General features: G+C 36.0%; 1 protein-coding gene across 2 annotated transcripts in view; it reads right to left on the bottom strand.

Moving 5' to 3' along the window:
* LOC134857320 (uncharacterized) overlaps nt 1–9,220 on the bottom strand; it is a 33,710-nt gene extending 24,490 nt beyond the window's left edge. For both annotated transcript variants that reach the window (XM_063873713.1, XM_063873714.1), the window contains exons 1-3: nt 8,620–9,220; nt 5,766–6,136; nt 4,751–4,966 (exon numbers count right to left, since the gene is read on the bottom strand). In XM_063873713.1, the coding sequence (XP_063729783.1) occupies nt 4,751–4,966; nt 5,766–6,136; nt 8,620–8,747 (715 nt within the window). In that variant the 5' untranslated portion in view covers nt 8,748–9,220. The remainder of the gene's footprint in view (nt 1–4,750; nt 4,967–5,765; nt 6,137–8,619) is intronic.
* Nucleotides 9,221–11,998: the final 2,778 nt, after the last annotated feature.

Raw genomic sequence — 11,998 nt, 5'->3', positions numbered from 1 at the left:
ATGCCAACCAAGAACCACCGGATGCATTAGTCTTCATGACTGAGCCAACAGCCATTGCTGCCTAATGGCGTTTACTTATTATCAAACATTGAAAATCACGCCTCTCTAATAGACAAACCGAGCACAGAAGTTGAGCACAAACTTTGAGTTTAGTTAGCTTGGAAGAAAATGAAGCCGTATTACAACACAAGGGGTTTGCTTAAGCAACAACTTTAAAATTTCAAAACGTTTTATGATTCATGCCTTTTTGATACAACCATTCAGCAAAGGGGATGAAAAGCAAAGGTGATGATGAGCAAATGGGATGAAGAGCAAAGGTGATGATGAGCAAATGGGATGAAGAGCAAAGGTGATGATGAGCAAATGGATGAAGAGCGAATGGGATGAAGATGTAATTTTCTTCTTGCGCCGCAAAATCTGCAATTTAAAATCCACTTTTGAAACTAAAAGTCAATCATGTGTTTCCGCGCCAGTTGCATTTCCGTTATTGGAGAGAGTAATTTGCGTTACAGTTTTCAAAAAAATGAACAGATATCTTAATGATGTATCAATACAGAAAACGTGCACAGACATCAATAGTCAAATCACCAGAAAAATGAATGTGAGCGTGAACAACTTTTCAGACTTTGTTCCGACTGTTTTCACTAACACTTAAACAGCCCTTTATGCTATTCTACAATGAAACTATTTGAGACGCGCCATTTTTTCTCACATTGCTTACATGTGTGGTGTCTCCTATTGTAAAAACACGAAACATATGGCTATTGTAAAAAAAATAGTGCCCAAGGGGACCTTCCTTTCGTGGCAAAAGCTTTGATTTCTCTGGTTGCGTCACGGGCATAAGATTCTGTGGAGGCTTGCATCAATCAAGTAGACTCTTTTTTGTGGTGAAGGGGGGCTGGGATGGAGAGTATTGAAGATCAAGTTCGGAAAAAATCCAGGAAGGATTTTCATCCGGAACTTTAGTTCTTCGAGGGTGCTTCAGTTTACGGGAAATTTTTCTTATCCTGGGCTTTTCCTAACACATTTTTTAAAGCACTATCAGAAAAATCGATACGACTCGCTTTGTGGATGAAATAAGGACTACTTCCACTTCAGGTGTTAATAAAATTATAAATTTTTATTTGTTTACGTTTCCAAGCAGACAAGAGTTATGATGTTAGTTATATTTGCTTTGACAGGCAGGCATTCATGTCTTCTTATTCTAAATACATGAATGAGCGGGTTTGTTTTGCTGTTTTATTTATTTGATAGCCTCTAGGTACGTAACAGAAGTCTCCAATCAGACATTTCAACCACGAATGAATGGCCTTTTGTCCGATCCATCTTAAAACCGTCCAAGTTGCTACACCTGAGCAAATATTTCATCCTCTTTTTAAATTGGTTTTTATTATAACTTCAAATTTGTACCAAAAATTAGTGCGTCATTGTACCAAATAACCTTCTGTACAACGTAAATTATTATTGATAATAAGTAGATTTTCATAAAACATTTTGTATACAGCCTTGAAATGGAAACTAAGCGTATTGAGATTAATGAATTTTCAACATCTCAATGATTAAATGAATGTGAACAGGGAGGGCAAAATACAATGTTTTTCGTTCTTTAAAATGTACTTTTCATTCATAAAAATGTAACGTTTTAGTTCCCAATAAATATCACTTTTCGTTCCTAACAGTGCCAACATTTTCGTTCTTAAAAATTTTCGTTCCTAAAACAACTTTCGATCCTTAAACGTCAACAAAATTTCGTTCCTACATACACATTTTCGTTCCTAAAACAACTTTTTCGTTCTTTGAACGTCAACATTTTGTTCTAAAAAATGTCAACATTTTTGATGCAAAAAATGTCAACATTTTCGTACCTTTCGGAAATATTTCAAATACATAATTAACAAGTCTCACAGGAACCCGTGAACTCATTGCGTTAATGCCACTACGGCTACTTGCAACAGGAGCTTTGTCTACCCAGGGAGCTTTATTTCAACCCACCTTTTTGTTCGGCCTTCCTTTCTGCACAATTAATGAGATTTTGTTCAGACGGCTGAGCCCTGTTAAGCACCAGAAACGACGCATTAAACAAATGGGCAAAATTCAACCCAACATTAACTTCCGCACTTTGTTGAACCAAGTCTGGGACCGCCCAGGGCTAAAAACTTACAACCAACAACCTTATGGAAACTTCACGAACTTTGAAACATCTCAACAATCCCCACACAAAAGTAACAAAAACAAAAATCTTCACAATGATCATATGCAGATCGAATAAATCATGATCAATATTATTTTTGCACTAAGGAATTTTGAATCAATTTATTAGGAAGAAACTCTTTTTTTATCGGACAGATTAAAATTGATCATCATCATTACATTTGAATGAAAATCAAATTTTACCCGATTAACATCTTGGAAGATCAGATTACACGCAGAAATCCTAGATTTGAGCTAAAATCAAAATATTATTTTTTCGGATCTACCAAACAATATCCACCCCCTATGGTATATACTAAAGAACTGCCACCCCTATAAATAACAGCAGTAATTAGCACTAGAGTTTTGTACTGAGAATTCGGATTTTGCTGCATTCTGATAGGTCGAAAACTCGACTAACTTAATTTACTTAACAATTACCGCATAACATTCGAAAGGTGCGTAACTGTTAAGTAGATCCTTTTTTCTTCAGAATCAACTGGTCTAATTTTACCCGAGCAGTGACAGTGGGTCCCTTGAGTTTTAAAGACCCAAAAATATATTTAATGAAAATGACATACTATTTAAAAAAATTTAATAAAAATAGTTGGACTGGAAATGTTATGGTGAATTTCTCGACTGTTTGGTAAATCCAGTTAACTATTTATTTTCACCAGACTAAAAAACACCTATTTAGTTTATAGCACCGCAGCTACATTAGATCACCTGATTTTTAGCTGTCTGTTTAATTTCTTAATACTCCAGGCGTCAATATACCGTTGTATTATATTACTTCTCCAAACGCAGAAAAACTCTACGTAAACTCCGCTTCTTTGACTGACTAAATTACACAATTCGCCTATTCAGCCATTCACTTAATCCCTCGAGTCGTTGTTCTAAAATTGAGTTATAATTTATACCGCTATTACTGATAGCTTAGCGAAGTTCCAGAAAGCGAGATGCCAGAAATGGGAACTGCATCTCAGTATAACAAAATCCCATTCAATTTTCGAGGCAAGTCAAAACATTGCAAAAAGCGGTCAAAATATCATTATTTAACTTTTACGGGAGCGCAGCGATTTGGCAAAAAAAAATTTTGGCGAAGCCGCTAAAGCAGAGGAGCTTCCGACAACCCTTTCTTTCGATTCAACCAAAAATCTCAGATTTTGGAAGACAGTTTTCGAGAAAAGCCGAAAATTTCGGTAAAAATTTTTGGGAGAAAAAACGATAAAAAATCTTAAATATGACTTTTTCTAAGATCATAAGTTTACGAGTACATTTTTTGGATCGATTTGCTACAACAATGGAGCTTGTCACAATTTGCCTTTACGAATGAAACCAAACACTAAGATTTGGGAGGTTAATTTTCGAGAAAAGCCAAAAAGTTTCAAAAAATCAAAAAATTTAACCTTTTTGATGGCCATAACTTTTTTGAAAAACAATAATTGGTGTAGCCGCTCATGCAGAGAAGCTTCCCACAACCTGTTCTACCCGATGAAACCAAATTATCGGATTTGGAAGGGTAGTTTGCGAGAAAAGTCCAAGTTTAAAAACTGTCAAACAATCACAATTTTGAGCGTCTCGGCTTATGCAAGGGATCTTCCCACCGCAGGTCCTGTTGATTAAAATCAAAATCTCAGATTTGGGGGGTTACTTATCAAAAAACAAATCAAAAAGCTTCAAAAAACTGTCAAAAACGAAAACGAAAATGTGACTCTTCCGAGAGCCATTATTTTCGTGTAAAAAAATTTGGGCTCATTAACTTAGGCCGAGTAGCGTCCCACAAACCTCCCTTTCCAATGAAATCAAAATCTCAGCTTTGAGAGGAGATTTTCGAGAAGCGTCAAAAATTTTGAAAAAACGGTCAAAAAATCGAAATTTTGATGTTTCCGAGGGTCAAAAATTTTCGCATAAAAATTTTGGGCGTAGCGGCATATACAAGCGACCTTCCCCGAGCCTGTCCTATTGATTGAATTCAAAATTTCAGATTTGTTAGGTTAGTTTTTGAGAAAAGTCAAAAGGTATCAAAACACGGTCAAAAAATTTCCGAGATCCATGTAAAAAAAAAATTGTGTAAAAAAAATTAGGAGTAGTCGTTTAGGCAGGGGAGCATACGACAAGCTGGTTTAACCATTGATTTCAAAATCTCCTGGAATGTGGCCGGAATTTTCATTGGTATTACTTTTTTGAAAATCGGTTGAGTAGTTTTTGAGAAAACTAAATTTTTTGAGAAAAGTGAAAAAAATTTAAAAAGCCTCTCAACAAAAATTAACTAAAAAACCAGAACCTAATAATTTTTTCACAACCTGTTTTTATCAAACAGGAACTTTCTAGTTCTCCACAGAAAAATTCCAAGTTTCGTATAATCTGAATTAAAACAACAGGGCTTCGGTATGCCACAACCGGTAAACGTCTGTTAATTGCTGGGTTTTAAGAATTTAGTTTTGAAAACCTCCAAATATAAGTTATTTCCGAAGCAAGTTGAGACTGAAGTCTAAAACGCAATTCTAAAAACAAGAGGCAGAATTTTCAGCATGAAGGTGTAAGATGACGTTCTCACCTAGCTGCATTTCAGTGAGCATGGAGGAACCGCGTCGTCTGATTTCCGTCCTGATATTGAACTGGTGACTCTTCACTAATATGCACACATAGACCACCAGCATCACAGCTATGTCCAATACTGTGAACAGGAATCCAATGTAGCCATTGAGTGTGAACACTCCCCGCTTGTAGCCATTCAGTCGGGCAAAGAACGTGACCGAAAACTGCATGGCTCCTAAGACATAAAACAATAAAAATAAAAAATATTCAAAATTGCTGCAGCAGCCGAACTACAATTGAATACTTTATACAACTTAGACTGCAGATCAGCAACAAGCCAGGAAATCTTCAAAAACATTGAGATCAGCTAGCATAACAGAAAAGAACTTTATAAAAGGCACTTTTATGGCAAAGAGGGATAAAAAATTGATAACTTAAAAGCAACCCTAGCATAAGCTTCAAATTAGCTTTAAAAACCACTTAGGAAGACCTCGCTGCTTTTCCTTGAAATTGAAAGCACCGACACACATTGCTGATTACGCTTACTAAACATGACTACATCCTGTCATGGAAACATGGAGACTCTGCCAGCTTTGGATACCATTCTAACGCTAATCCTAAAATTAATTTAAAACAACTCTATTCATTTTAAACTAATATCTACAGCAATTTTGCCTAAGGGAGCCACTAGACTGTTAATGAAAACTTGCTATTTCCGATTAAGCCAGGTGGAATAGATTTATTAGTTGAATTCAAGACCTAAAATAGAGGTAAAAGCACGTTTAGAGGGCAAGTTAACTCAAATTAAGTGCAAACTCATATCAGTTTTTTTCACTCAACTATTCTGAAAGAAAATTGAAATTTTATAAAAGTCAGGCCATAATATTTTCTTCTGCGGATAGAAAAAAATTTGATTTATCTCTGCTTTGATCTAAAGAAAAAAATAAATTTTCAATTTCTAATTAAATGGAAGAGGAATGAAATTAAAAGTGGTGGGCAATTTTCAACCCATTTTTGAAGTAATCGAAACTTACCCAACACAACTGCAAAGAGTGCGGAAAACACCAGTATGGTGTATGTCCTTGGAAGTGTGAACACATCTCTGAACACATGGGGTCTGCAGACAGCCAGGAATCTATTCAGAGTGATAACCAACACGCAAATGAACGAATAAATTGTGATGGCTACAAACGAGAAGCGTTGACAGCTGTCGGCGAAATTCCCGACTGGTTCACTGAACTCGTGTTTGCTCTGTATAAACTGATAGATGGCCGAGATAGTTGATCCGATGGTACAGAGAAGATCAGCACAGCCCAAGTTCAGAATTATGTACTCGCTCGGAGATTTCTGCGACTTCGAGTGGTAGATTATAACTACCTGCAGGTTTAAAAGCACACCAGTCGAACTGAAAAAGAAAAACAATATATCACAGATGTAAGTATTCCCCTCCCCAAGTATTCGACCCCTGACCACCCAAAGCCCCCTTCATTTGTTACTATTTAAGACATTTTACATTTTATGTAGTTACATTTGCGAGTCATCACAAACACAACATCGCAAACTAGTCGACAAAAAAATTTGACAAAAATCATGAACATTTCGTTGGAAAAAAATTAGAACTAATGAAATGTTCATATCCTTTTGAGGGAAAAAAAGTCGAGAATGACTATTGCTGGCGTCAAATAAGCATTGAAACAAAATATGCGAAGTGGCAGCTAATCCAACAATATATGGTGGAAAGACGGTCGTTGAGCCAGCAAAAATGAAGCCATAAAAAATTGAGCAATAAAAAATTTTTTCAGTCACCCACCGACAAGCCTGATAAAAAATTTTTGCTTTTCAAATGTAATATGAGGCGACTAAGGCAATATAAAATGTGCCGAACTTTCTACGCAGAAAAAGCGTTTCAAGTGTAAAAAGAACCAATAAAATTATACAAAATCTGAGTTGGTTAATTGGCAACCAAGATAAAAGCAAACTTCGAGTAAAACTGGTATTTAAAAAGCTCAGTTTGTGAAAATACTTCATTTGACGTGAACAGGTCTGTTAAGAGTCAATTTTTCATAGGAGATGGGTCTTGTGATCAAGTTCTCAGACAAAGAAAAGTATAGTACCGATTACAAAACCCTTGCTTCAGCGACCTTGCAATTTTAAAGAGCAATACTTGCGATAAAAAAAAACAAATACAGCATGAAAAATCAATCGACAGATAAGAGACGAAAACCGCAGAAAATTTGAAAACAAAAATTTTTAAGATGTAGAAAAATTGATCTACCAACAATTTTAACGTATTTGTCAGAACTGTGTCCTGAATTAGTTTCCTTTCAGTTTAATAAGTAAGACAATTGAATATTAATTTGCTTTCGAGCCGAAACTTAAGAGACGGTTACAAGGCAGACAATTCTTGAACAGACGCACGTGAGCCAAAAAAAAACTAACTCGAAATAGTTTTAAGTCCCGCCTCAAAAAATTCAAAAAAAAATTGTTTCGTCTCAAAAAACGACTCTAAATCAAGACGCTTTGCCAAAACATGGCAAGTCGAAAGCTTTTAAGCCGCACGAAGGGAAAAAAGAGAAAACTAAAAAATTGATCATCTGAGATATTTTCATATCTTATCAAATTGCCTGGAATGAAAAATATTTTTCGAAATCACATACAAAATTAGACAACTGAACGTTAATTATGCATCAAACAAAACTAATGGACCGGTAACAAGCCTACAATGGAACTTTGTAGGAAACAAAATATTAGGTAGAAAAGCGGACTCAATTAAAGCCGACAGTCAAAAAGCAGAAATTCAACCAAAACGTACTGTCCTCATAGTGTCCACGAGTGCTTCAAATGTAGTGAATTCAAAGTTGTACACTCAAATCGGACAATAAACCAACAATCAAAAAGCAGAACACTAGCGATACAAGGCAAACATTGCACAACAAATTAGCAGACAGAAATTGAGCCGCTGTCAAAAAAAAAATTGTGAAAATTCCATAAGGTCGAGAAAAGCTAGATGTACCAAAATTTTCATATTTTATCAAATGGCCTGGAATGAAAACTATTTTATGAAACAACATGCCAAATAAGACAACTGAATCGAAAAAAACTGACGAAGCGGTAACAAGTCTACAATGCCAATTGAGAGCTTAATAATCGCATGCGTAATAAATCCGTACTCATTAATCGACAGCGCAACAAACTTGAAAAGCAAAAAACAAATTTCTGCAACAAATTTTTACGCAGCTACTTCTACAAGTGGCATTCACGAAATTGAGGAAAAGCTGAATCTTCAAAAAGAGTCAGAGCAACGGGAACTGAGCCGAAAAAAAAAACAGCCCAAAAAGGCAGAAATTTTCTGATTTACAAACAACAGGTACCGGGAGGATTTGTCGTCTTAAGACGGCAGTCTTTGTCGTCTTAAATACATATGTGTTAGCTCTATGCCAGATGCGCCATATAGCAAATTTGAAATTATTATTAAGCAAGTTGAACCACGTGTAACATTTTGACGCAGGAAAGTTGTTTACGGGAAAAAGTCTACTACCCGTTTTGAACACCCTTGCTTATCGCAAGGGCAATAAAAATCATAATAAAACCCTATTCTGAACGCAAATTCTTAACCCTTATAAACTCTAAATTTAAGGATAGCGCGACCTAAACATCCTGTTTTTCGGTCCAAGTCTTCTAAAAAGGACCTAAACGTTTTTTTCCTCCCTCGAAAGTTTCTGCTCTCCCTCACGATATCCTAGTTCCGTTCCTTATATATCATAAAGCGAAATGTTAGAGAAGGGTCCAAAATTTGAATATATGATTTTAAATGTCTGTTATAAGAGTCGTATAACAGAAATATAAAATCATATATTCAGCTGGTTAGCCAATTTCCAATATCAGTACCTGAGAAACAATCTTGTCCAGAAGATGATGTACAAGAACACGAACTCGTCATCTGAACGTTCATTCTCGTATTCGAATTCTGAATTGTTCGAATTTACAGAGATGTTAGAGGTGTTATATTGACTCATTGTAAATCAATAAGGAAAAATCAAATTGAGTAATTTATAAAAAATAACTAGTTTCTCTTGTGGAACAAACTAAAATTATGACAATAGCAGTTTACTTCATCAAAAAAGCAGAAAGCAGGAAATCGGAGAAAAAAAGTAAAATTTTAACCGAGATAACGTATAGAAAATTAACTGACAACTTCTACCCAAGTCTTTTAACGTGAACATCTAATTAGCTGTCACTAACTACGATTTACCCAAATTGCAGTCAACAGTTAATTTAATGATGACGCGCACTCTCTAATTGCAAAATCACACTAATTAAAACCAATGAACAAGTAAGGCTCGACCGTCCGAGCTGAGTTTTATTCAGGGCTTAATTTTATAAGAGGGAAGGGGATACCATCGGAATGAAAATTTCTGGATAGGAATAAATACTACAAAATGATCAACAAAGGTTGGAAAGGCGGCTATGCTCGTTTTCTATTGGTACAAATTTTAAATTAAATCGCGGGAAGAAATGAAAAGAGAAAAAGGAAAATCGTCTATTACTGTACGGCGACCGTCTTCAGTAGCCAGAAAAATTTAGCTTAATTCTGAATTCCACTTCCCTCAATTATGCAAATATTCTATCCGGCACATGGAAAAGTTGTCCAATTAATCTGAGAAAAATGTGCTGATCAATGAAATGACAAAACTCCAATTTAAAACAAAAAAGTTCAAAGCTAAAACAGCAGAAATTGGCACCACTCGAAACCTCAAGACGCCTTTTGTACAGTAAAAACAAGCGTTGGGTGGAGACAAAAAATCTTGAGTGATTAATTGAATTTAAGGAGGTTACTTAACGAGTATTTATGGAGTTCGTATCGAGGACAGCGCTATGTCTGCATATTAAGTGAAGGTACGTCTAACAAAACTGCCAGCAAAAACTAAACAAAAAGAACCCACTGATCGCAACTCAAGTTAAAGTACAGCTTTGTGCCCCTTCGAGATTTAAATTTAGTTACATAGTTTATATTTTGACTTCGTAATAAAACCTTCAGATTTGTAGGGTCTGCTTTTTGACAGGTCTTATTTTAGAGCAGCCACCAAATTTCTACCAGACACTCAAAAACCTTCCTCAAAAACATGCTTGCAAATGCACTTCCGCTCAGCCTTGACACTAGTACTTTTTAATACGTACATTCTACTACGGACACACGGATAAAAAGAATAGCTTTACTTTTGTAATATACCATTACTGGCTATTATCGATTAATGGTTATTAATGGGTATTAGAAATGGGTATTAGAAAATACTGAATTTCAGGAATATGAGTGGAGTTATGTACTGTGGATGTGCGGTCTAGGCTTCAATCTTCAACTCAGGGATGCGCTTTGAGATGTTGCCTTCTTTCTCAGCTCTATTGTTTACATTAAACAAATATAATTTAACACTTTGTCATTCATCTAATTTGGCATTGAAGTATAATCTATTTGACATCTAATTCATTCCCATTAAGGTAACTGACAATGAGAACCTAACGAAAGTGTAAAGCACTACGTTACACGAACACGCTTGTCGAATCTTTCCTGGTGGCTAATTATAAGAAAAAAATCAAAATTTAAATACGCTCTTAAATAATTCACTGCATTGTTAGACTAAAAATTTTAAACAGCTTTTTTGGTGAGATCACCCATACTATCCAATTCAAAGTACATTCAATTAAATAACTTATATACATCGTTTTATATATTTGCTTATTAACTGTGTCCCACAGTCTGATGTAATCAAGCAAATATTACAACCAGCGTGGTCTTCTCGTTTACGGGTGTTCAGTTCTTCGCGACTGTACTCCCGTAGCGAAAGCAGCACTAAGGTCATTACCAAGCTTCTTGGTCGCTTTCTACGGCATCTGAAGGAGCATCTTCTCGGTTTAGCATACAGTCATTGACGAATGGAAATAAAGAGTAGCAAGGGTGGTTTTCATTGTATGATGACATATCTGATACTTCAATGTTCCTAGGCAGTGGGCATACTGGTCTTCACTTAGGACTGATGTTTCCATTGAGACCTCCGAAATGGCTAAATAGGGTCCATCAGTGACCCATCTTATAGCTTCGATTGAACCATGTTGCAGCATAGGAATAACCTGTGCCCGGTAGATTCCGAAGGCCATGTGACTCCATGCGTAAGGTATTGCCATATTCAGCAACAATCCTTCCTCGGTTGTAGTGACGACGTGAAGCAAATTCGCATCATAATATGAGTGGAGTGGATGTCGCTTAGAAGTATTCCCCTTGTTTGTTTTTCGACTGTCTATATGACGATAGGTGAAATCTCACCCGGTGCTGGTGTCCCCTTCGCCGGGCTTCTGCACGTTCCTACTGACATGGAATTGATTGGTGATAAAAAATTGAGTTTCAACCTTCATGCAGGCGGAAGGCACAAAACTTTTTTATACCCACTCTTAAAACATGGACAACAGGTGGATTTTCCGAGATCTTTTAAAGTTTTGTTCTCCTCCGCCGAGCTTTCGCACGTTCCTCGTTAGTGATGTTAAATTACTAGGTAGTACGTCCTTCATGCAGGCAGGAAGCCCAAAATTTTTTGATGCCCCATCTTAATACATGGGGAACAGGTGGATTTTTCGAGATTTCGTAACGTTTTGATCTCTTTCTCCGCTGAGATTCTGCACGTTCCGCATTAGTGATATGAAAGACCTTGGTGGTACAATTTTCGAACTTCGAACTCCAGGCAGGGGGAGTCCCAAAACATTTTTTATACCGTATCTTAATACATGGGCAACAGGTGGATTTTTCATGAGCTCTTTAAATGTTGGTCTCCTCATCCGCCGAGCTTCGGCATGTTCCTCATTAGCAATATATGTCTCACTCAGTTCAACTGATTTTCTCAACTCTATTGTTTACATTAAACAAATATAATTTAACACTTTGTCATTCATCTAATTTGGCATTGAAGTATAATCTATTTAACATCTGATTCATTCCATTAAGGTAACTGACAATAAAAACCTTACGTAGGCGTGTAGCACCACGTTACAACTTTTTTCCCTTTTGCTACATTCAAACAATCTTTCGTAAAATTTTATTTCAATTTAATTTGATAAATCGGTGTTTTTATATATTGCATACAACAGTAAAGATGAGAAGCGCGTTATTGATAGTGTTTTCAAAACTTCAAATGTGAAGAACAAAAACAATCGAATTATTCCTATCGTTTATCTCGTCAAGACAACAATCGGTCAGAGTAAATGGCGTTAATTTTATTGA

This window comes from Symsagittifera roscoffensis, chromosome 1, assembly GCF_963678635.1.
Source record: "Symsagittifera roscoffensis chromosome 1, txSymRosc1.1, whole genome shotgun sequence".
NCBI classification, from domain to species: domain Eukaryota; kingdom Metazoa; phylum Xenacoelomorpha; order Acoela; family Convolutidae; genus Symsagittifera; species Symsagittifera roscoffensis.
Note: the sequence above shows the minus strand (reverse complement) of the source record. Positions and strands in the feature narration are given on the sequence as shown.